Source organism: Scyliorhinus torazame, chromosome 5 (genome assembly GCF_047496885.1).
Source record: "Scyliorhinus torazame isolate Kashiwa2021f chromosome 5, sScyTor2.1, whole genome shotgun sequence".
Taxonomy (NCBI): Eukaryota; Metazoa; Chordata; class Chondrichthyes; order Carcharhiniformes; family Scyliorhinidae; genus Scyliorhinus; species Scyliorhinus torazame.
In genome coordinates this window covers 111,888,515-111,914,535 of record NC_092711.1, presented here as the reverse complement: position 1 = coordinate 111,914,535, position 26,021 = coordinate 111,888,515, and the positions used below count along the sequence as shown (strand labels likewise).

The 26,021-nt window shown below is 47.7% G+C and overlaps 1 gene segment (V, D, J or C); it reads right to left on the bottom strand.

Moving 5' to 3' along the window:
• Positions 1-2,431: 2,431 nt before the first annotated feature.
• On the bottom strand, positions 2,432-23,767 carry LOC140419442 (Ig heavy chain C region-like). The segment is given in 5 exon segments: positions 2,432-2,869; positions 4,575-4,883; positions 5,708-6,013; positions 6,210-6,506; positions 23,685-23,767. Coding segments are annotated over 5 exon segments (1,347 nt in total).
• Positions 23,768-26,021: the final 2,254 nt, after the last annotated feature.

Below are 26,021 nucleotides of genomic sequence, written 5' to 3'. Positions count from 1 at the left end.
GTTTGTGGCGCTGTGAGGCAGCAGTGCTATTTGTGCGTTGATGTTTGTTTATAGCTATCTATTGCTGTGTATTGACACCTCCATGTGTATTCATGTGTGTTTGTATGAGCGTGTGTACGAATCTGTTAATATGTGACTATGTGTGCCCATTAGTGTGTTAATGTGGATTATTGTCTCTGTTTTAATGGAAATATTTCTGTCATTGTGAAATTGTGCGATAGTGGGCGGCACGGTAGCACAGTGGTTAGCACTGTTGCTACACAGCGCCAGAGTCCCAGGTTCGATTCCTGGCTTGGGTTACTGTCTGTGCGGAGTCTGCATGTTCTCCCTGTGTCCGTGTGGGTTTCGTCCGGGTGCTCCGGTTTCTTCCCACAGGTCCCGAAAGATGTGCTTGTGAGGTAATTTGGACATTCTGAATTCTCCCTCTGTGTACCCGAACAGGCGCCAAGAGTGTGGCGACTAGGGTTTTTTCACAGTAACTTCTTGCAGTGTTAACATAAGCCTACTTGTGACAATAAACATTATTTTTACTATTATGTATATGTAGTTGCTTACAGTTGTGTTTCATATTCTTGTGTCAGTCTGCTTGTCTGGTTTTATATGTTTGTGTTTGCATATTTGTGTATCTGTGTGGACATGTGGATGTATGTGCATGTTTGTGCATGCCGGCTTGTGTGTGTGAATTTGCGTGTGTGTGTACACGAGTGTCTCTGTGTACATAAACGTGTGCTTTTTTGTGTTTATGTGCATGTTTGTAAATTTTTGTTTGTTTATGTGTATATGTATGCATGTGTTTCTATGTGTACATCTATGTATGTGTTTGTGTCTATGTGTGCTCATGTATATGGTTGTGGGTGTGTGTACGTGTGCCTGTATGTTTAGTGTTTGTGTCTTTATCTGTCTGTGTATTTGTATCAGCTGCCTGTAGCTTTGCCAGTTGTGGGTATTATTGGTACCGATGTAGAATATGTTGAACTTTCTGCTTATAAATGTGTTTTGTGTGAGTTGCAAGCTGACATCATTGACCGAATGCAAAAATACAAGGAGGTGCCTCAGGAGAGAACACTGAAAACCCAGGGAGAATTCAATCACCATCTGGATTTGGATTTTGGGAAATCAGTTGTTGCATATGGATAAGAGGAACAAGGGTGCTAAAAAAAATATGTTGCGTGAATAGATAGTTTAAGAACATCTTTAGCATGATGGGTTTTTAAAATCTTCAACCAGTAAGCTACAAGCCGTCTTGTAATGTCAGTAACTGAGTCCTTAGTGTAGAGACACATCCACTCCCAAATTCCCTGCTTGGGGAGTAGGTGGATAGTGATTTAATAGTCTCTCCCTCTCTGGCCAGCTGAACAAATTCTCTTTGGGTTCCCCCTGCTGAGGAGGTGGAGATACAGTGAGTTCACTCATCACCTTCCTCCTCTTTTGGTCGGGAAAGTGGAGGTAAAATGGGTTTATATTGCCCATCCCTCTCTGTTGGGGAAGTGGGCGGACAGTGCATTTATTTAGGCCCTCCCCCTTTCTTTGTTGGAAGCGGCTGTACAGTGAATCAACTAATGCCCCAGCTCCTTGGTGGGAAAGTGGGGGTACAGGGTTAATTAATGCTCCTCCCCCACTATTTGTTGGGGCGTGGTGATACACTGGATTAACTACTGCCCCCATGCTTTGGTGTGGAAGTGAGGGGTATAGTGGGTTCACTAAGTCCCTTCCTCTTTGTTAGGGAGTTGGGGTGCAGGGCATTAGCTAACGTCCATTCCCCACTCTCTGTTGGAGAAGTGGGGATGTAGTGGATTAACTATAACCCCCCCCCCCCCGGTCTTTGTTTTGGGAAGTGTGGTTGCAGTGGATTAATTTATGCCCCTTCCTCTCTCTTTTGAGGAAGTGGCAGTAGAGTGCATTAACTAATGCCCCTCCTCCTGTCTCTGTGGGGGAGGTGGGGGGACAGTGGATTACCTAGGGGCTCCTACTGATTTTGTAGGAGAGGTGGAGATATAATGGATTAAACATTTCCCTTTCCCCTCTCCTTGATGGGTGATTGTTGGTCCTTGTTTCTGTTTGATTCTCAATTTAGTTCCCAGTGGGTGTGATGCAGCAATTTTAAGCTGACATCAATTTTAAAGGGATGGGCAATGGGAGAAGCAGGAACACCGAGATCTAAATGTGATGTGTTTGTCTGTCTGAAATGGGAAAGTGTCCGATTTCTCCTCAGCGAGAAGAAAGTCAATGAATATATTTTGTGAATCCTGCAATGAATGAATTTTACTCTGTCTCCAACCCAGGGTGTATCTGAGCTGGGAGCTCTGGTTGTATCAGACCTGGGGCTGAGACCTGTAGAAATCCGGGTCTCATTGAACAGATCTAATATCAGCAAAGTGGAAGCTCCATTAATTAAGTGGCTGTACATTTAAATCACAATTGGAGGAAAAAAAACTTTTTAATTTTTTTATTTAGTTCGAAATGCAATTGATAGATTCTCATTGACATGAATTAACGGTGTCCATCAGAGCGAGGGAAATGTTCACAAAACTGGGTTTACCGCTGGATTTATCAACCGTTCTGTTGATGATCTTCAAGGGGATGGCTTCATGTCCCACCACACAGGAGTAAGAAGCACCGCTGGCCCACTCCTCCGCTGCAATGGATAACAGGCTGTACATGAAGAAGGAGCTATTGCCGTTCTCCGCCATCACCTCGGTGTTCTTGTAGTTCCCGGCATTCACCGGCTTGTCATTGACGGTCCACTTGACGAAGATCTCTCGGGGGGAGAAACCTCTCACTAAGCAGCTGAGGGAGACGAATCTCTGAGCGGAGACGTCTTCAGCCGAGGGCAGGAGGACAGAGACGGACGGTTCCCGCGGGTTGGGATCTGCAGAAAATGTACAATAAATGTAAATAAAATGGGGAATTCTGGAGACAATGGAACCGCGGGTTAGATGTGAGAGAAATGTGTTTTGTGTTGGATTTTAAAGGTTTCCATTTTCCACTTTGGGATCTGTCCGGTTTCCGAGCTCGGAGCAGAGGTGGACACAAGCCTTTTCCCTGAGAATTTACATATTGGATTCGAAAGTTTCAGAATGTGGATAGCAGGGGAACGGACCATTCGGCCCAGCTGTTCTGTGCTGGTGTCTAAACTCCACACCAGGCTCCTCCCACCTTACCCCAAGAGGATTGGGAAACTGCCAATGTAACACCCTTATTCAAAAGGGAAGGGAGACAAAAACAGGTAACGATAGGCCAGTGACCTTAACATCTGTCAGTGGGAAACGGTTCGAGTCCATTATAACGGATCCAATCGCTGAGCATTTAGAAATACTCAATATAATCAACAGAGTCAGCGTGGCCTCGTGAAGAGGAAATCATTGCCTGACAAATTTATTGCCCTTATTTGAGGTGATAACGAGAAGGCGAGAGAGAGGGGAGCCAGTAGATGTAATATACATGAATTTCAAAACTGTGTTTAATAAATGAATGTTCTATTCCCACGTTTGCAGATGACAAAAAATAGGTAGAAAGGCAAGTGGTGAGGATTACAGAAAATACACAGAGGGACCGAGAATGTGAGGTTAGACACTTTGGTAGGAGGAAGTACATAACTGAATATTATTCAGATGGAGAAAGACTGGAGAAAGCTGAAGTAACGGGGAATTGGGGGTCCTCGTGCAAAAATCACACAAAGCAAGTTATGCCGGTAATATGGAGACAAATTGAATGTTGACATTCATTTCAAAGGGAATATTATATAAACATGGGGAAGTCTGGCTAAAACTATACAAGGCATTGGTTAGACTGCACCTGGTATACTTTGAACAGTCTCGGCGCCCTTATCTAAGGAAGACAGATTGGTTTTGAAGGCAGTCCAGAGAAGGTTCACGAGGTTGATCCCGAGTATGGAGGGATTTTCTTATGAGCTGAGGTTAAGTAGGCTGGGCTGTACTTATTGGAGTTTAGAGGAATGAAGGCCACCTAATTGAGACATGAAAGATTCTCAGGGAGCTCCTTAGGATAGATGCTGAGGGGTTGTTTTCCCGTGTGGGAGCGTCTAGGACCAGCGTGCATGATCACAAAGTGAGGGTTCGCCCATTTCAGACAGAGATGAGGTGGAATTTCCTCTCTCAGAGAGTAGGGAAGCTGTGGAATTATTTAACCCGGGGGGCTGTAGATTCTGGGTTGTTCAGTATGTTCAAGGTTGAGGGAGACATACTTTAAATCTGTGAATGCGTCAAGAGATATGGGGATAAGTCGGGAAAGACGAGTTTAAGATTATCACATCAGATCAGTCATGACCTCACTGCAGGCTGGACCGGTGTTGATGGGCCCAATGGCCAACGTATGTTCCTCAGTCTTGTGGTCTATGGTCTCGCTCCATCTAAACCCAATATCACTGTTGGGTTTCATTGTTCATTCATCTGCATATCAATTTCCCCCTTAAACTCTAAACGCCCAGAGTATTTAGTTAGTGGAATTACCAATCAGAATGGACCATAAATACACTGAATGCTAAACACTGACCGCTGCACTGACACTAGAAATAGACACAATGACTCACTTATTGCTTCAGTCTCACCGCTCACCTATTTTTTTGTGGATTGAAATTCTTAAAGGAGTCGGCAGGTCCTGGTGGCTCGCCACACAGTCAAACACAGCCCCACTCAGCCAGGCTTGTGTCGAGATGTTTAATTTGCTGACCACGCTCTCAGTATCTGCCCCAGGCTGCTCGGCAATCTCTGATTTCAGCGGCTTCTTCGCTTCACTCCAGGACACGTTGACTCCATAAGGAGCATTCGAAATGACGCAGGTTAAGGTTACAGTCGCCTCCAGTAAGACCTGTTCTATTGGTGGTGGCAGTATTGTTACTGAGGCATCAGTGCAAAGGGAAGGATCTGCGAATGAAAAAAGTGGAAATCAACCCAAGTTTGATCTTCAGAATCAGGACAACAGGATTCAGCCTGAACTCTAAATGGGAATGAATCAACTTCGAAACATCAACCTCTAAAGACCGCCTTTAATCTTCTATCCGCAATGGAAAATCAGTTTGGTTTGTGAAAACTATTCTCATTGTGAAATACAGTCAGCCCCGATATTGTTCGAACGAATCAGCATTTCAGCATTCCCAATACAAATATTCCATTCCTGATCTCAGGAACGAAGTACTGGCGGCTGATCCATAAATAGGTTGGATGAACTTTCCAACGCTTTCCCCCGGAGCTGTTATCAGTTAAGTGTTTGAGACACCCACTGACTCAAATATAATCAGCCGTCTCAGGATAAAGCTGGTATCAAGTCCACCAGGGGCTGGTTTAGCACAGGGCAAAATAGCTGGCTTTTAAAGCAGACCAAGGCAGGCCACCAACGCGGGTCCAATTCCCATACCAGCCTCCCCGAACAGGCGCCGGAATGTGGCGACTAGGGGCCTTTCACAGTAACTTCATTTGAAGCCTACTTGTGACAATAAGCGATTTTCATTTCATTCATCCACCTCACTCACTAAATTACTTCAAATTATAGGGATAAATTTATTTCTATATTCATAAAATCGTGAATGATAAGCAACCCTCATGCAGCTCTTACATCAGAATGAAACACACACCACATGGCAGTAAATTAGAAGTTGTTCTGTGCTTTACACTAACTTCAGTAAATTCCTGATTTGGATTAACATCAGAGTGCAGGATGATTTATTGTTTCCACTGTTTGAGTCTCTTACCAGACGCAGTGATATTTTGACTTTGTGTGACCTCTTGATGAGTGACCTGGCAGGTATAGACCGCTTTGCTGAACCATTCCCCAGCGGAGACTGACAGCCGACTGCTCGCCGAGAAGTTCCCGTTCACTTCACAGGGGGGCGAGGTGACAAATCCTGAACCCATGGGTTGTCCATTCTTCAGCCACTTCACCGTCATTGACTTTGGATGGAAATCGTTGATTGAACAGATCATGGTTGCAAATTTCTGTCTTGAGATTTCTTCATTGGAACTCACGGTGAGGAGAACATTTGGAGTGTTGACTCCACCTTCAAGAAACACAAGTGAGACATTTCTTGAAGAAGATGTAATCAATAAAATTACTAATTGTATTTTAACAGTTTCTCTGTGGTCACTATTTCTCGCAGGAATCAGAACTATGCAGAGAACCATAAATGTGTTATGACCAAAGATGTAAATAAAGTAATCAAAGCGTCTGTTTCTCACAGATTCCACAACACTTACATTCCATTCCAATGCTCTTGTCTGAGCCGCTGTGTCGAACCTCACAGCTGATTTTGCTGCATCCCCCCTCTGACTCGGTGATGGTTAACTGGCTGCTCAGGGTGTAGGTTCCCTTCTTGTTTCTCACTGACGGGTATTTCTTAACTCCAGTGGTGATCAGCTGCCCATCTTTCTTCCAGGTAAGGCTGGTGATTTCTGGGGAGTAGTCCATCGCCAAACAGCCGAAGGTCACGGAGCCGTCGCTGTTGTGTTGCTGACAGGAGACCAGGCTGTAGAGAGTGGGCGGAGACGGTGTCGCTGGGGGAGAATGGTCCATTCAACAAGTTAGACTCTGTTATTTGTGATTTATAAGTTAACAAGCACTTCAAAATGTGACCATGCGTTTATCCGAATATTTTCTCATTAAACGTTACATCCACATTTCAGCGTCTATCATTTGGGGATCACCATCTCTATGGCCCCTCAATAGAAACTCACATCTCTCTCTCCATCTCTATCACATGACAAAAAATAGCATTTTGATGCCACCTGAATGATGTAACTTTCATTGAATTGAATGAGAGGAGCAGAGGGTTTTCCCCATTATTTCAGCCATCATGTAAAATAAAATGTAAATGGCGCCATAATCACAGAGACTGCTCTCCTTTTCAGAGCTGACTTGTGGTGATTTGACCTGAGGGTCAGCACATCTCAGATGAGGGGCAAGTTTGAGAATGGTGGTCTTCATGAGAACCTCAGCCGATACAGCAATTGAACTCGCGCTGTTGGGGTCGCTTTCCATCACGAACCAGCCGCCCAGCTTACTGAGCTGTGTCCGTCACAATCCAGCTAACTGAGCTGAGTACGTCACAATCCAGATCACTGAGCCGTGTACGTCACAATCCAGCTAATTGAGCTGTGTACGTCACAATCCAGCTAACTGAGCTGTGTACGTCACAATCCAGCTAACTGAGCTGTGTACGTCTCAATCCAGCGAACTGAGCTGTGTACGTCACAATCCAGCTAACTGAGCTGTGCACCTCACAATGCAGCTAACTGAGCTGTGTACATCACAATCCAGCTAACTGAGCTGTGCACCTCACAATCCAGCTAACTGAGCTGTGTACTTCACAATCCAGCTCACTGAGCTGCGTACGTCACAATCCAGCTAACTGAGCTGTGTACGTCACAATCCAGCTCACTGAGCTGTGTACGTCACAATCCAGCTAACTGAGCTGTGTACGTCACAATCCAGCTCACTGAGCTGTGTACGTCACAATCCAGCTAACTGAGCTGTGTACGTCACAATCCAGCTCACTGAGCTGTGTACGTCACAATCCAGCTAGCTGAGCTGTGTACGTCACAATCCAGCTAACTGAGCTGTGTACATCACAATCCAGCTAACTGAGCTCTGTACGTCACAATCCAGCTAACTGAGCTGTGTCCGTCACAATCGAGCTCACTGAGCTGTGTACCTCACAATCCAGCTAACTGAGCTGTGTACATCACAATCCAGCTAACTGAGCTGTGTACGTCACAATCCAGCTAACTGAGCTGTGTACGTCACAATCCAGCGAACTGAGCTGTGTGCGTCACAATCCAGCTAACTGAGCTGTGTACGTCACAATCCAGCTAACTGAGCTGTGTACGTCACAATCCAGCTAACTGAGCTGTGTACGTCACAATCCAGCTAACTGAGCTGTGTACATCACAATCCAGCGAACTGAGCTGTGTACGTCACAATCCAGCTAACTGAGCTGTGTACGTCACAATCCAGCTAACTGAGCTGTGTACGTCACAATCCAGCTAACTGAGCTGTGTACGTCACAATCCAGCTAACTGAGCTGTGTACGTCACAATCCAGCTAACTGAGCTGTGTACATCACAATCCAGCTATCTGAGCTGGGTACGCCACAGTCCAGCTAACTGAGCTGTGTACGTCACAATCCAGCTAACTGAGCTGTGTACCTCACAATCCAGCTAACTGAGCTGTGTACGTCACAATCCAGCTCACTGAGCTGTGTACCTCACAATCCAGCTAACTGAGCTGTGTACATCACAATCCAGCTAACTGATCTGTGGACGTCACAATCCAGCGAACTGAGCTGTGGACATCACAATCCAGCTAACTGATCTGTGTACGTCACAATCCAGCTAACTGAGCTGTGTACGTCACAATCCAGCTCACTGAGCTGTGGACATCACAATCCAGCTAACTGATCTGTGGACGTCACAATCCAGCGAACTGAGTTGTGGACATCACAATCCAGCGAACTGAGCTGTGTACGTCACAATCCAGCTCACTGAGCTGTGTACGTCACAATCCAGCTAACTGAGCTGTGTACGTCACAATCCAGCTAACTGAGCTGTGTACGTCACAATCCAGCTAACTGAGCTGTGTACGTCACACTCCAGCTAACTGAGCTGTGTACATCACAATCCAGCTAACTGAGCTGTGTACGTCACAATCCAGCTAACTGAGCTGTGTACGTCACAATCCAGCTAACTGAGCTGTGTACGTCACAATCCAGCTCACTGAGCTGTGTACGTCACAATCCAGCTCACTGAGCTGTGTACGTCACAATCCAGCTCACTGAGCTGTGTACGTTACAGTCCAGTGAGGGTGTGTGAGTGAGGGTGTGTGAGTGAGGGTGTGTGAGTGAGGATGTGTGAGTGACTGTGTGTGAGTGAGGGTGAGTGAGTGACGGTGTGTGAGTGAGAGTGTGTGAGTGAGGGTATGTGAGTGAGGGTGTGTGAGTGAGTCTGTGTGAGTGAGTGTGTGTGAGTGAGGGTATGTGAGTGAGGGTGTGTGAGTGAGTGTGTGTGAGTGAGTGTGTGTGAGTGAGTGTGTGTGAGTGAGTGTGTGTGAGTGAGGTTGTGTGAGTGAGAGTATGTGAGTGAGGGTGTGTGAGTGAGCTGTGTGAGTGAGGGTGTGTGAGTGAGGGTGTGTGAGTGAGGGTGTGTGAGTGAGGGTGTGTGAGTGAGGGTGTGAGAGTGAGGTTGTGTGAGTGAGGGTGTGTGAGTGAGGGTGTGTGAGTGTGGGTGAGTGAGTGAGGGTGTGTGAGTGAGGGTATGTGAGTGAGGGTGTGTGAGTGAGGGTGTGTGTGTGAGGGTGTGTGTGTGAGGGTGTGTGTGTGAGGGTGTGTGAATGAGGGTGTGTGAGTGAGGGTGTGTGAGTGAAGGTGTGTGAGTGAGGGTTTGTGTGAGTGAGTGTGTGAGTGAGTGTGTGTGTGAGGGTGTGTGAGTGAGTGTGTCTGTGAGGGTGTGTGAGTGAGGGTGTGTGAGGGAGGGTGTGTGAGTGAGGGTGTGTGAGTGAGGGTGTGTGAGTGAGGGTGTGTGAGTGATGGTGTGTGAGTGATGGTGTGTGAGTGAGGGTGTGTGAGTGAGGGTGGGTGAGTGAGGGTGGGTGAGTGAGGGTGGGTGAGTGCGGGTGGGTGAGTGAGGGTGAGTGTGTGAGGGTGTGTGAGTGAGGGTGAGTGAGTGAGGGTGTGTCAGTGAGAGTGTGTGAGTGAGAGTGTGTGAGTGAGAGTGTGTGAGTGAGGGTGTGTGAGTGAGGGTGTGTGAGTGAGGGTGTGTGAGTGAGGGTGTGTGAGTGAGGGTGTGTGAGTGAGGGTGTGTGAGAGGATGTGTAAGTGAGGGTGTGTGAGAGGGTGTGTGAGTGAGGGTGTGTGTGAGGGTGTGTGAGTGTGGGTGAGTGAGTGAGGGTGTGTGAGTGAGGGTGTGTGAGTGAGGGTATGTGAGTGAGGGTGTGTGAGTGAGGGTGTGTGTGTGAGGGTGTGTGTGTGAGGGTGTGTGTGTGAGGGTGTGTGAATGAGGGTGTGTGAGTGAGGGTGTGTGAGTGAAGGTGTGTGAGTGAGGGTTTGTGTGAGTGAGTGTGTGAGTGAGTGTGTGTGTGAGGGTGTGTGAGTGAGTGTGTCTGTGAGGGTGTGTGAGTGAGGGTGTGTGAGTGAGGGTGTGTGAGTGAGGGTGTGTGAGTGAGGGTGTGTGAGTGAGGGTGTGTGAGTGAGGGTGTGTGAGTGAGGGTGGGTGAGTGAGGGTGGGTGAGTGCGGGTGGGTGAGTGAGGGTGAGTGTGTGAGGGTGTGTGAGTGAGGGTGAGTGTGTGAGGGTGTGTGAGTGAGGGTGTGTGAGTGAGGGTGTGTGAGTGAGGGTGTGTGAGTGAGGGGGTGTGAGTGAGGGGTTATGAGTGAGGCTGAGTGAGTGAGGGTGTGTGAGTGAGGGTGTGTGAGTGAGGGTGTGTGAGTGAGGGTGTGTGTGTGAGTGAAGGTGTGTGAGTGAGGGTGTGTGAGTGAGGGTGTGTGAGTGAGGGTGTGTGAGTGATGGCATGTGAGTGAGTGCGTGTGAGTGAGGGTGAGTCAGTGAGGGTGTGTCAGTGAGAGTGTGTGAGTGAGAGTGTGTGAGTGAGAGTGTGTGAGTGAGGGTGTGTGAGTGAGGGTGTGTGAGTGAGGGTGTGTGAGTGAGGGTGTGTGAGTGAGGGTGTGTGAGTGAGGGTGTGTGAGTGAGGGTGTGAGTGTGTGAGGGTGTGTGTGTGTGAGGGTGTGTGAGTGAGGGTGTGTGTGTGAGGGTGTGTGTGTGAGGGTGTGTGAGTGAGGGTGTGTGAGTGAGAGTGTGTGAGTGAGGGTGTGTGAGTGAGGGTGTGTGAGTGAGGGTGAGTGAGTGAGGGTGTGTGAGTGAGGGTGTGTGAGTGAGGGTGTGTGAGTGAGGGTGTGTGAGTGAGGGTGTGTGAGTGAGGGTGTGTGAGTGAGGGTGTGTGAGTGAGGCTGTGTGAGTGAGGCTGTGTGAGTGAGGGTGTGTGTGTGAGGGTGTGTGAGTGAGGGTGTGTGAGTGAGGGTGTGTGAGTGAGGGTGCATGAATGAGGGTGTGTGAGTGAGGTTGTGTGAGTGAGGGTGAGTGAGTGAGGCTGTGTGAGTGAGGCTGTGTGAGTGAGGGTGTGTGGGTGAGGGTGTGTGTGTGAGGGTGTGTGAGTGAGGGTGTGTGAGTGCGGGTGTGTGAGTGAGGGTGTGTGAGTGAGGGTGTGTGAGTGAGGGTGTGTGAGTGAGGGTGTGTGAGTCAGGGTGTGTGAGGGTGTGTGAGTGAGGGTGTGTGATGAGGGTGTGTGAGTGAGGGTGAGTGAGTGAGGCTGTGTGAGTGAGGCTGTGTGAGTGAGGGTGTGTGTGAGGGTGTGTGTGTGAGGGTGTGTGAGTGAGGGTGTGTGAGTGCGGGTGTGTGAGTGAGGGTGTGTGAGTGAGGGTGTGTGAGTGAGGGTGTGTGAGTGAGGGTGTGTGAGAGGATGTGTAAGTGAGGGTGTGTGAGAGGGTGTGTGAGTGAGGGTGTGTGTGAGGGTGTGTGAGTGTGGGTGAGTGAGTGAGGGTGTGTGAGTGAGGGTGTGTGAGTGAGGGTATGTGAGTGAGGGTGTGTGAGTGAGGGTGTGTGTGTGAGGGTGTGTGTGTGAGGGTGTGTGTGTGAGGGTGTGTGAGTGAGGGTGTGTGAGTGAGGGTGTGTGAGTGAAGGTGTGTGAGTGAGGGTTTGTGTGAGTGAGTGTGTGAGTGAGTGTGTGTGTGAGGGTGTGTGAGTGAGTGTGTCTGTGAGGGTGTGTGAGTGAGGGTGTGTGAGGGAGGGTGTGTGAGTGAGGGTGTGTGAGTGAGGGTGTGTGAGTGAGGGTGTGTGAGTGAGGGTGTGTGAGTGATGGTGTGTGAGTGAGGGTGTGTGAGTGAGGGTGGGTGAGTGAGGGTGGGTGAGTGCGGGTGGGTGAGTGAGGGTGAGTGTGTGAGGGTGTGTGAGTGAGGGTGAGTGTGTGAGGGTGTGTGAGTGAGGGTGTGTGAGTGAGGGTGTGTGAGTGAGGGTGTGTGTGTGAGTGAAGGTGTGTGAGTGAGGGTGTGTGAGTGAGGGTGTGTGAGTGAGGGTGTGTGAGTGATGGCATGTGAGTGAGTGCGTGTGAGTGAGGGTGAGTCAGTGAGGGTGTGTCAGTGAGAGTGTGTGAGTGAGAGTGTGTGAGTGAGAGTGTGTGAGTGAGGGTGTGTGAGTGAGGGTGTGTGAGTGAGGGTGTGTGAGTGAGGGTGTGTGAGTGAGGGTGTGTGAGTGAGGGTGTGTGAGTGAGGGTGTGAGTGTGTGAGGGTGTGTGTGTGTGAGGGTGTGTGAGTGAGGGTGTGTGTGTGAGGGTGTGTGTGTGAGGGTGTGTGAGTGAGGGTGTGTGAGTGAGAGTGTGTGAGTGAGGGTGTGTGAGTGAGGGTGTGTGAGTGAGGGTGAGTGAGTGAGGGTGTGTGAGTGAGGGTGTGTGAGTGAGGGTGTGTGTGTGAGGGTGTGTGAGTGAGGGTGTGTGAGTGAGGGTGTGTGAGTGAGGGTGTGTGAGTGAGGGTGTGTGAGTGAGGGTGAGTGAGTGAGGCTGTGTGAGTGAGGCTGTGTGAGTGAGGGTGTGTGTGTGAGGGTGTGTGAGTGAGGGTGTGTGAGTGAGGGTGTGTGAGTGAGGGTGCATGAGTGAGGGTGTGTGAGTGAGGTTGTGTGAGTGAGGGTGAGTGAGTGAGGCTGTGTGAGTGAGGCTGTGTGAGTGAGGCTGTGTGAGTGAGGGTGTGTGGGTGAGGGTGTGTGTGTGAGGGTGTGTGAGTGAGGGTGTGTGAGTGCGGGTGTGTGAGTGAGGGTGTGTGAGTGAGGGTGTGTGAGTGAGGGTGTGTGAGTCAGGGTGTGTGAGGGTGTGTGAGTGAGGGTGTGTGATGAGGGTGTGTGAGTGAGGGTGAGTGAGTGAGGCTGTGTGAGTGAGGCTGTGTGAGTGAGGGTGTGTGTGAGGGTGTGTGTGTGAGGGTGTGTGAGTGAGGGTGTGTGAGTGCGGGTGTGTGAGTGAGGGTGTGTGAGTGAGGGTGTCTGAGTCAGGGTGTCTGAGTCAGGGTGTGTGAGGGTGTGTGAGTGAGGGTGTGTGAGTGAGGGTGTGTGAGTGAGGGTGTGTGAGTGAGGGTGTGTGAGTGAGGGTGTGTGAGTGAGGGTGTGTGAGTGAGGGTGTGTGAGTGAGGGTGTGTGAGTCAGGGTGTGTGAGTCAGGGTGTGTGAGTCAGGGTGTGTGAGGGTGTGTGAGTGAGGGTGTGTGTTTGAGGGGGTGTGAGTGAGGGTGGGTGAGTGAGGGTATGTGAGTGAGGGTGTGCGAATAAGGTTGTGTGTGAGTGAGGGTGTGTGAGTGAGGGTGTGTGAGTGAGGGTGTGTGAATGAGGGTGTGTGTGTGAGGGTGTGTGAGTGAGGTTGTGTGAGTGAGGGTGAGTGAGTGAATTTGTGTGAGTGAGGGTGTGTGAGTGAGGGTGTGTGAGTGAGTGTGTGTGAATGAGGGTGTGTGTGTGAGGGTGTGTGAGCGAGGTTGTGTGAGTGAGGGTGAGTGAGTGAAGGTGTGTGAGTGAGGGTGTGTGAGTGAGGGTGTATGAGTGAGGGCGAATGAATGTGGGTGAGTGAGTGAGGGCGAATGAATGTGGGTGCGTGAGTGAGAGCTGTGAGTGTGTGTGTGTGAGAGGGTGTGTGAGTGAGGGTGTGTGAGTGAGGGTGTGTGAGTGAGGGTGTGTGAGTGAGGGTGTGTGAGTGAGTTTGTGTGTGTGAGTTCCGATGTGTGAGTGAGGGTGTGTGAGTGAGGGTGTGTGAGTGAGGGTGTGTGAGTGAGGGTGTGTGAGTGAGTTTGTGTGTGTGAGTTTGTGTGTGTGAGTGAGGGTGTGTGAGTGAGGGTGTGTGAGTGAGGGCGTGTGTGTGTGAGGGTATGTGTGTGAGTCAGGTTGTGTGAGTGAGGTTGTGTGAGTGAGGGTGTGTGAGTGAGGGTGTGTGAGTGAGGGTGTGTGAGTGAGGGTGTGTGAATGAGGGTGTGTGTGTGAGGGTGTGTGAGGGTGTGTGAGTGAGGGTGTGTGAGTGAGGGTATGTGAGTGAGGGTGTGTGAGTGAGGGTGTGTGAGTGAGGGTGTGTGAGTGAGGGTGTGTGAATGAGGGTGTGTGAATGAGGGTGTGTGAGTGAGGGTGTGTGTGCGAGGGTGTGTGAGTGAGGGTGTGTGAGTGAGGGTGTGTGAGTGAGGGTGTGTGAGAGTGAGGTTGTGTGAGAGGGTGTGTGAGTGTTGTGTGAGACGGTGTGTGTGTGAATATGTGTGTGAGAGGGTGGGTTAGTGAGGGTGTATGAGGGTGTGTGACTGAGGGTGTGTGTGACTGAGGGTGTATGAGTGAGGGTGTGTGAGTGAGGGTGTGTGAGTGAGGGTGTGTGAGTGAGGGTGTGTGAGTGAGGGTGTGTGAGTGAGGGTGTGTGAGTGAGGGTGTGTGAGTGAGGGTGTGAGAGTGAGGGTGTGTGAGTGAGGGCGTGTGAGTGAGGGCGTGTGAGTGAGGGCGTGTGAGTGAGGGCGTGTGAGTGAGGGCGTGTGAGTGAGGGCGTGTGAGTGAGGGTGTATGAGGGTGTGTGTGAGAGGGTGTATGAGTGAGGGTGTGAGTGAGGGCGTGTGAGAGAGGTTGTGTGAGTCTGTGTGTGAGAGCGTGTGTGAGAGGGTGTGTGCGTGAGGTTGTGTGAGAGGGTATGTGAGCGAGGGTGTGTGAGTGGGGGAGTGAGACGGTGTGTGTGAATGTGTGTGTGAAAGTGCGGGTTAGTGAGGGTGTATGAGGACGTGTGTGACTGCAGGTGTATGAGTGAGGGTGTGGGTGAGTGTGTGTGTGTGAGTATGTGTGTGTGAGGGTGTGTGTGTGAGGGTGTGTGAATGAGGGTGTGTGAGTGAGGGTGTGTGAGTGAGGGTGTGTGTGTGAGGGTGTGTTAGTGACGGTGTGTGAATGAGGGTGTATGAGTGAGGATGTGTGAGTGAGGGTGTGTGAGTGAGGGTGTGTGTGTGAGGGTGTGTGAGTGAGGGTGTATGATTGAGGGTGTGTGAGTGAGGGTGTGTGTGTGAGGGTGTGTGAGTCAGGTTGTGTGAGTGAGGGTGTGTGAGTGAGGGTGTGGGAGTGAGGGTGTGTGATTGAGAGTGTGTGAGTGAGGGTGTGAGTGAGGGTTTGAGTGAGGGTGTATATGTAAGGGTGTGTGAGTGAGGGCGTGTGAGTGATGGTGTGTGAATGAGGGTGTAAGTGAGGGCGTGTGAGTGAGGTTGTGTGAGTGAGGGTATGAGAGTGATGGTGTGTGAGTGACTGTGTGTGTGAGAGGGTGTGTGAGTGAGGGTGTGTGAGTGAGGGTTTGTGAGTGAGACTTTGAGTGAGGGTGAATGAATGTGGGTGGTTGAGTGAGTGAGATCTATGAGAGTGTGTGTGTGAGGGTGTGTGAGTGAGGGTGTGAGTGAGGGTGTGTGAGTGAGGGTATGAGAGTGAGGGTGTGTGAGTGACGGTGTGTGAGTGAGGGTGTGTGAGTGAGTGTATGTCAGTGTGGGTGTATGAGGGTGTGTGAGTGAGGGTGTGTGTGTGAATGTGTGTGAATGAGGGTGTGTGAATGAGGGTGTGTGAGTGAGGTTGTGTGAGTGAGGGTATGTGAGTGAGGGCGTGTGTTTGAGGGCGTGTGTTTGAGGGTGTGTGAGTGAGGGTGGGTGAGTGAGGGTATGTGAGTGAGGGTGTGTGAATGAGGTTGTGTGTGAGTGAGGGTGTGTGAATGAGGGTGTGTGTGTGAGGGTGTGTGAGTGAGGTTGTTTGAGTGAGGGTGTGTGAGTGAAGGTGTGTGAGTGAAGGTGTGTGAGTGAGGGTGTGTGCGCGAGGGTGTGTGAGTGAGGGCGTGTGAATGAGGGTGTAAGTTTGGCGTGTGAGTGAGGATGAGTAAGTGAGGGTTGTGTGAGTGAGGGTATGAGAGTGACGGTGTGTGAGTGACGGTGTGTGTGAGAGGGTGTGTGAGTGAGTGTGTGTGAGTGAGGGTGTGTGAGTGAGGGTGTGTGAGTGAGGGTATGTGAGTGTGGGTGTATGAGGGTGTGTGAGTGAGGGTGTGTGAGTGAGGGTGTATGAGTGAGGGCGAATGAATGTGGGTGGGTGAGTGAGGGTGTGTGTGGGTGGGAGAGTGGGAGCTGTGAGTGTGTGTGTGTGTGAGAGGGTGTGTAAGAGGGTGTGTGAGAGGGTGTGTGAGAGGGTGTGTAAGAGGGTGTGTGAGTTTGTGTGTGTGAGAGGGTGTGTGAGTGAGGGTGTGTGAGTGAGGGTGTGTGAGAGGATGTGTAAGTGAGGGTGTGTGAGAGGGTGTGTGAGTGAGGGTATGAGAGTGAGGGTGTGTGAGTGACGGTGTGTGTGAGTGAGGGTGTGTGAGTGAGGGTGTGAGAGTGAGGGTGTGTGAGAGAGGGTGTGCGAGTGAGGGTGTGTGAGTGAGGGTATGTGAGTGAGGGTGTATGAGGGTGTGTGAGTGAGGGTGTGTGAGCGAGGGTTTGTGTGTGAGGTTGTGTGAGGGTGTGTGTGTGAGTGAGGTTGTGTGAGTGAGGTTGTGTGAGTGAGGTTGTGTGAGTGAGGTTGTGTGAGTGAGGGTGTGTGAGTGAGGGTGTGTGATTGAGGGTGTGTGAGTGAGGGCGTGTGAATGAGGGTGTAAGTGAGGGCGTGCGAGTGAGGTTGTGTGAGTCTGTGTGTGAGAGGGTGTGTGAGTGAGGTTGTGTGAGAGGGTGTGTGAGTGAGGGTGTGAGACGGTGTGTGTGTGAATGTGTGTGTGAGAGGGTGGGTTAGTGAGGGTGTATGAGGGTGTGTGTGACTGCGGGTGTATGAGTGAGGGTGTGAGTGAGGGTGTGTGAGGGTGTGTGAGTGAGGGTGTGTGAGTGAGGGTGTGTGAGTGAGGGTGTGTGAGAGTGAGGGTATGAGAGTGAGTGACGGTGTGTGTGAGAGAGGGTGTGTGAGAGGGTGTGCGAGTGAGTGTATGTGAATGAGGATGTGTGAATGAGGGTGTGTGAGTGAGGGTGTGTGAGTGAGGGTGTGTGTGTGTGAGGGTGTGTGTGTGAGGGTGTGTGATTGAGGGTGTGTGAGTGAGGGTGTGTGAGTCAGGGTGTGTGAGTGAGGTTGTGTGAGTGAGGTTGTGTGAGTGAGGGTGTGTGAGTGACGGTGTGTGAGTGAGGGTGTGTGAGTGAGGGTGTGTGAGTGAGGGTGTGTGAGTGAGGGTGTGAGTGAGGGTGTGAGTGAGGGTGTGTTTGTGAGGGTGTGTGAGTGAGGGTGTGTGAGTGAGGGTGTATATGCAAGGGTGTGAGAGTGAGGGCGTGTGAGTGAGGGTGTAATTGAGGGCGTGTGAGTAAGGTTGTGTGTGAGAGGGTGTGTGTGTGAGGGTGTGAGTGAGTGAGGGTGTGTGAGTGAGGGTGTGTGTGTGAGGGTGTGTGTGTGAGGGTGTGTGAGTGAGGGTGTGTGAGTGAGGGTGTGTGAGTGAGGGTGTGTGAATGAGGGTGTGTGTGTGAAAGGGTGAGTGAGCGTGTGTGAGTGAGGGTTGATGTGTTAGAGTGGGTGAGTGCGTGGTGCTGAAAAAAGTTGAGTGAGAAAACAATTTAGAACTGGGACAATGAACATTCCTGCGACTTAACGGATTTTCATTTTGCAAATGGGATTTTTGTGCCCGTAAAAGTCTTGTCATATTGTGTCAGAGAGAGTGTGTTGTGTTTATTCATTCTTGTGATGTAGGCTCGGCCTGCATTTATCTTCCATCCCTCATTGACTTTGAGAAGATGCTGAGCTTCCTTCTTTAACCATTGCAGTCCATGTGGTGTTTCCCCGAGTCCGATACATGATGTTGAACCAGCGGCAGTGCAGGAACGGAGATATATTACATAGTCATGATGGTGAATGGTGAGGAGGGGACCTTCCAGTTGGTGATGTTCCCATGTGTCTATTGTCCTTGTCCAAATGGCCGCTGTCATCGGTTTGGAAAATGCTGCCTACGGAGACACGATGAGCTTCAGCAGCGGATGTTTAGATAGTAGACAGGCTTCGGGGAGTCAGGAGATGGGTTTTCACCTTTGATCTGTTCTTCTGGCCTCAAAATTTCTATGACTCGCCCAGATCACTTTCTGGTCCATGTTGTTCACCAGGAGGTTGTTAGTGGTTTTCAATGATGGTAATGCCAGTCAATGTCAAGGGGCAGTGGTTAGATCTGTTCTTACTGGAGGTGGGCATTGCCTTCAATTGGGTGACTTGACTGTTACTTACCACTTGTCAGCCAGAACCGGATAGAGCCTCCATGTTGCTTTATTTACAGGTTTATTTAGTGACTGCACAGTTGCAAATTGTGCTGAGCATGATGCAATCATCTGCCATCAACCCCTGTTCAGACCTGATGATGGAAAGAAGGCCATTGATGAACAAGCTGAAGATGGTTGGACCTGGGACACTGCCCTGAAGAAGTCTCGCAGTGATGTCCTAGAACTGAGCTGATTGGCCTCCAGCAATGGAATCCATCCACCTTGGTGCTGGTTGTGACTCCAACCAGCGGAGATTCTTCCCCTGATTCCCATCCATTCATTCTTTGTTTGGGCTGCTTTAGGTCTCACGTTTCAATGCTGCCTTGATTTGGCGGCACGGCAGCACAGTGGTTAACCCTGTTGCTTCACAGCACCAGGGACCCGGGTTCGATTCCCACTTGGGTCATTGCCTGTGCGGAGTCTGCACGTTCTCCCCGGAGTCTGGGTGGGTTTTCTCCGAGTGATCCGGTTTCCTCCCACAAGTCCCGAAAATCGACCTGTTAGGTGGTTTGGATATTCCGAATTCTCCCTCTGTGTATCCGAACAGGCGCCAGAGTGTGGTGACTGGGGGCTTTTCACAGTAACTTCATTGCAGTGTTAATGTAAGCCTACTTGTGACAATAATAATGATTATTATTATTGATGTTCAGTCGCTCTCACCTGTGTATCTGAAAGTGTGTGCGTGTCTGAGTGTGTGTGTGTGTGTGTGTGTGTGTGAGGGAGAATTTGGGTATGTGAGAGCCCGTGACTGTGTGTATGCATGTGTCTGCATGCATGCGTGTGATTGTTTCTGCGAGAGATGGATCAAGAGAGTGGGGGAGAGAGAGTACACGTGTGAGTGTGTGTGTGCAAGAGAGTATCTGTGTGTGAGAGAATATCTGTGTGTGAGAGCGCGATTGTGTGTATTTCTGCGAGCGACAGGATATCTGTGTGTGTGAGGGAGCAAAATAGTGTGCACAGGAGAGAGGCTGCATGTGCAAAATTGTGTGTGTGAGACAGCATGTGAGTGAAAGAGTGCTTTCACAAGAGAGCATGTGTGTGAGAGAGCATGTATGCACCAAAGCATGTGAGTGAGACAGCATGTATGTGAGAGCATGTGTGCGAGAGATCATGTGTGTGAGAACACATGTGTGTGAGTGTGTAACAGACCATATGTGTGAGAGAGCATGTGTGCAAGAGAGCATATGTGTGAGAGAGCATGTGTGTGAGAGAACGTGTGCATGAGACAGCATGTGTGCAAAAGAACATGTGTGTGAGAGAGCATGACTGTGAGACAGCATGTGTGAGAGAGCATGTGTGCGAGAAATCATGAGTACGAGAGAGACCATGAGGTGTGCCAGAGTGCGTGTGTGCAAGAGAGAATGAGAGAGAGTGTGTGGGTGTGAGCGTGTGTGTCAGAGTGTGTGTGTGTGAGAGCATGAGTGTCGAGAGTGAGTGTATGAGAGAGTGTGTATGTGAGAGAGCAAGTGTATGAGAGAGCATGTGAGTGAGAGGGCATGTGTGTCAGGGAGCGTGTGTGCAAGAGAGCGTGAGTGTGAGAGATATGTGATTGAGAGAGTGTGTGTGAGAAAGCATGTGTGGGAGAGTACATGGGTGTGAGAGCATGTGTGCAACAGAGCAAGTGTGTGAGAAAGCATGTGTGTGAGAGAGCATGTGTGTAAACGAGCATGAGTGTGAGTGAGCAAGTGAGTGAATGTGTGAGAGAGTGTGAGTATCAGAGCGCATGTGTATGAGAGAGCATGTATGCAAGAGAGGATATATGTGTGAGAGAGCAGGAGTACAAGAGAGCATGTGTGAGCGAGAGGCTGTGTGTGTGTGAGAGAGCATGTGTGTGAGAGCATGTGTGTGAGAGAGCATGCCTGCAAGAGACCATGCATGTCAGAGAGAGTGTATGTGTGAGAGAGTGTATGCGTGAGAGAACGGATGTGTGAGAGAGCCTGTATGTGAGAGAGCGTTTTTGTGTTGGAGAGATGTGTGTGACAGGGCATGTGTGTGAACGAGCGTGTGTGCAAGAGATAATGTGTGCGAGAGTGCATGTGTGCGAGAGTGTGTGTCTGTGAATGATTGTGTATGTGAGTGAGATTGGTAAAACGTGTAAGAGAGAGTGTGTGTGAGAGTGTGAGAGAGGGAGATTGTCTGAAAGAGAGAGAGGGATAATGTGCCTGTGTCTGTGAGAGAGCGAGTGACAGTCTGTTGGTGTGTGAGGGAGAGTTGGAGAGAGAGAAAGTTGGAGACAGAGAGTATGTAAGAGAATGAGTGTGTGAGGCAATGCGTGTGTGACCGAGTATGTGTGTGAGAGAGACTGTGTGTTTTTGAAGAGCTATCGTGTATGTGAGAGTGTCTGTGAGAGAGAGTGTCTGTGTGTTTGAGGAATAGTCCGGGTTTCTGGGAGAGAGGGAGTGTGTGAGGGAGAAAGAGTGTGCGGATGAGAGTGTACCTAGTGTGTCAAATTTCACTCTGAAACACAGGGGATCGAATCATTCAAACTGCTTGATTCTAATTGATAAATGGTCAACTTACGACAAATGAAATTAATAACCACTGTGAAATTAAACTGATATAAATTTCAAACTCCCTTCGCCTTTCAGCTATTTCTCCTGTCTGAACTGGGCAGAATGTATTTTCACTGAGAATGAACACATTAAATAGAACAGATTGAGGGGAGTTTAATGTCTGTGACAGAGATCCAGTGTTTGATAAGAAATAAACAAACCAGGAAACATTCACATTGGAAACTGATTACCTGATTTGATCCAATGTCTTAATTAAATACAATCAACAAAACAATGGAGGCGGGCCACCTCATCAACCGGAGCAAATAAATGTATTGTTTTCTAAATTATTTTCAGGGCAATTAAACATTCTCCAATAGCTTTGATATAACACGCCAGTATGCTACTCAATTGTAGCGGTTAATTTATGTTGAATTAGTTAGTACTAAAGTCGCATTGCAAGTTATTGCCAATTGTCAATTAGTTGACCTGTCAGCTGATTTGTACTCATAATATAAATAATAAAACATGGTTCTCTGTAATTCAAAACCTGCTCCTGCCTGAAATTTGATAAATATTTGGATTTAATTAAATATTAAACTTCAAATTATCGGATGGAATAATTCAGACATGTGTAATATCTAGAAAATGATGGAGAAATGTTTTTGTTCAATTTACGAGTTAAGAAGAAATAAGCTTGAGGCTCAGATATAATCTATTCTTCGATTGTATAATTTGTTTTATTTCAATAATGTTATATTGTGTACAGCACAGCTCTGCGAGACAGGATGTTATTATTTTTTGCAAAGCTAATATTCTCTTTTTGTAATTAAATTAATCTCTTTGAATTTCAAGCTTTTACTTGTCAAGCTCCAGCACTGTGCAGTCTGGACATTCCTACAATTCAGATAAAATCATAAGAACAATTCTTGCACTGTCAGCGACTTCCACCTCTGAGAAAACTCTTTATGATTAGGTCAGAGACAACTACAAATGACGTTGAAGAGATAATTAATATTCTTGCTGCTGCACATAAATAATACTATAACCGGATACATAAATTGCCAAACTGCAATATAAAACTCCTATTTAAGTAACTGCAAACGTAATCAGAGAAATAAAAATTAATTCAAATATATCTTGTGTAATTGAACAGTGCTGTAGAATCAGTATGTTATTATTAAAACAGTTTCATAAATAATCACAAAATATTCCCAGCCTACAAACTTTTCCGGTCATGCTGATGGTGTGCAAAGCACAGCAGAATTGTGGAAGGAAATTGATGATTAATGATATTAATATGGAAACATCTTTGGATAATATGGTGATAATACCACATTATAATTGTTTAAGTTATATTAATTTTACTGACGAATTTGAAAACGTTTTAATTAAATAGTTTCAGACTGCAGTAACGAATTGCGTTCTGAATGACGCCATGGTTTAGTTTAATCAGTAATCAGTAGGTAAAATTTAAAAATGTCAATCAAATCTTTAATTCCTTTCTTTATTTTCGAAACCGGCCACGTTTACTCCCCACAATTGTGTTTCAAGGAGATTCAAACGCGCAAACCTTTTTACATTTAACCAGAAAACGTGTAACTGCTCAATGTCACCCAGTTTGAACAATGCAGAGACAACGTAGAAACAGAAAACCGCTTCACAAATTGTACTTATTCAAAGTCACCCAGACACACCATCTCCTCAGCAGCAAAACACCAAAACTCATCGTGAGGACTGAACCCGTTTCATTGAGAAGCAGCTCAATTCTACGTTCAACAGAATCAAACGTAACATTTCAAAAACATCTGAATATCGAATCCAGCAAATCAGTTCGGCACCAAATGTATGAATTATCAAACAAAATAGAAATACAGAACAACAGTAATATTACTGTGAGCAGGTGGGGTATGTCCAAAATATTTTTGAAACTTTACCATATTTTATTCACGTTGGACCATATTTCAAACGCATTTCAACAGTTGACAGGAGAGATAAAAGCTGCATCCATCAATCCCACCAAGATGGAACATTGAAGAAAAGCCAGGCTGTGATTGCAGGAACAAATTATGTTCGGAAAGAGCATTTAAAACTGTGCCTTAGTTTAATCTGCAATCATCACTTTTAAAAAACTCTAAAATCCTGACCGTTGTCCACCCACAATCGTGTGCCAAGCAGTTTCAAACACGTGTCTTATTTTCATTCAATTACAAAACATGGAAACGCTCAATATCACCGAGTTTAAAGAGTATAGACACGCCAGAACCGTTTCACAAACTTTACTCATTCAAAATCACCCAGACACAATCTCTTCAGCAGAAAAACACCAAATCACATCACCGAGGGGCTGAAACTCGTCTCATGGAGAACCAGCTCAATTCTTCAAACACTTTCAATAGAATCAAACAGCATTTCAAGAAAATTTATATCTAGAACCCACCAAATCCGCCTTTCAGCAAGTGAATGAACAATTAAAACAAACAGAAATATGGAAGAATATCATCAGCATTGTCAATACGCGGGAAGTGTTCAATAAATTGACACAGATACTTCAGCATATTTTGTGAATATTGGGTAGATTTCTAACACTTGTGCAGGAGGCGGTAAAATCTGCAGCCACCAGGTGTCACCGAGATTAAACATTGCAGAAATACCAAACTGTTTAACAGGCGTTAGGTATTTAAAGTAACCCGGCCACAGTATCCTCAGCAAATAAACATCAAATCACAACAACCAGGGACTGAATCCCTCAGCAGAACCTTTTGTCAAGAGGCAGAATAATTCCTTTTCCAGCAGAATCACATAAAACATGACAACAAAATCTCAATACAGAATCCAGCAAACCCGCAATTCAGTGAACGAATGCGTAGTTAAAATAGAAAAATAAATAAAACAGACTCAAGTAAAACAGTTCATAAATAATTGAATGATTCTTACCTGCAGTCACCGTCACCATGGTGCCTTGTCCCCAGTAGTCCATAGCGTCACAGTGTCACATTCCCTGAGCAGCTCCGTACAATAACCGGACCTGCACAAAATAGACAGAAATCCACCATTATTTTAAATATTCACAAACCAGAGACAAGGTAAAATCGCGGTACATTTTCATTAAACTAGAATTGTACTTGTGGAGATCGCTTGCTGTTCAGAAACGACCCTAATGTTTTATATTTCAGAGTAACACGTGATCATGTTCTTGAAATCACCAACTAACGAGTGAATAATTGTCACAGATTTCCATATTAATTATTGTCATTTTGTCAGTGCTGGACATGAATAATACTTCACTGTAAATAAAGTTGGATTGTAAAAGCGATCACTGAGCCAGCCTCAGTTAATTGGTGCTGAGGGGCTTTTTGTATTGACAGTAACTGCTGTGCCCCAGTTATCACAGTGAGACACAGCGTGTCAAATACTGCGGCAGACTGTTAACTGTAAAATACAGAGATTTAATTTCACTGCGCGTTCAAAAAACTAACTCTGTCTCTTCCAAGAGCGAATCTGAGTTATTTCAGCTTGGCCTGGTCAATACATTTATAAAGAGGATCGGAACACTTTTAAACCCTCTGGGCACATTTAGCGTGTCGTTCCACGGAGATAAAGTGGAAGATTGTTCTACCTTTTCACAAACTAATATTGTGTTTTATTTAAGCCTCATTTACGTTGACAATCCTGCTGTGGCAATGATCACCAATTTGGACAAACTCTTTCACTGAGGTTTTTGTATGAGGATGTCGCTGTGCACAGCACTGTGGCCCACTGCTGTAGTCACAGTGACAGACACCCGCACAAAAACTGCACTCACTCTCTGTTCAGCCCTGCCGCTCAATATTCACTTCAAATAGACGATTACTTCTGATCTAATTTACAATTTAGACAGCAGTTCATAAAACGCAATGTACAAATACTTTCTCCAAGTATCAGAAATAATACAACGATGAGTATATCCAGGCCTGGATTTACTGAAACTGTTAACAGTAAACATCAACAGACAAAAGCTAATACTTGCAGATCGATTGGTTTGTTCGGTTTTACTGTTTAATTTTCCCTGTGTCAGTTATGTAAGAAGCAGCTTGTGTTTTGACTCTGATCACTGCCATAAATAATTACATTTGGATCAAGTACTGACCTTCAGGTTAAGGTGCAAGTTGCTGAATTCCCTCTCGAGCTGTTCTTGTGCGGGTCCAGCCCTGGTTCCTCTCGCTGTGGTCTCTTGCACAGTAATAGGTGGCCGTGTCTTCGGTCTTCAGGCTCGTCATGGCCAAAGAGAAGATGTTGTTCGAAGTGTCTTTGGACGCAGTAAATCGATCTTTAATTGCTGGAGCGTAGTTGTTGCTGGATGAACTATAGTAGTAAAGCAGCCACTCCAGCCCCTGCCCGGGAACCTAGCGGATCCAGTACATGCCGTAGCTGCCAAGATCGAAGCCGCTGGTTTTACAGGTCAGTCTCAGGGAGCCTCCGGGACGCCCGGTCTCTGCCTCCGGCTGAGTCAACACAACCTCCGACTGGACACCTGTAAAAATATATCAGAAAGCCCGAGGATTAATGCTGGTGAAATGATGGGTGACTCTGGAACATTCCAGAGAGAGACTAACACTGAGACAGTAACAGTGAGAGACTTGGACAATAAAAACTACTCACGGGATAAGAAAGTCAGCAACAAACTGAGAGAAATGGCCCACCTCATCCTTCTGGTCATTTGGGGGAAATGGTTGTGTCAGGAACTCAGTGAACAAACCAGCTCCCGGACTGTTGGATTCGGGTCCCAGTGAGCGGCATTTAAATACCCGGCAGAAGGGGCGGGTTTCCAGGCGCCGCCTGTGATTCCCTGGTGGAGGCGGCGACTGGATCCACGCCCCCCCCCCCCCCCGCACCCCTCCCCCCTCCCCCCTACAGAATGGACCCGGAGATTTACTATAGGTTATTATTAAATAGACATTTATCTGTATCGGGATATTTGTTTCTCTGAATCGATTCTTTATAATGTCCCCATTGCGAAATTACGTTTGCTCATCTGTTAAGAAAATAACTATTCCATTGCAAATTCAGTCCCTTTATTTCTACTCCAATATATTGAGATGATCTTAAAAAGACTAATTATTTTGTCAGAGAATAGGTTGTGTGTCAGTCTGATTTGCAACACTCCGGGTCCCCATTCCATTTGTAAAAATATATCATTTATCAGAGGAATTGTTGACGATTTATGTCGGAATACGGGAATGAACAAGGTGATTCCATTTGCAGTGCGGATGGCTATCACTGAGCATTGCGGGT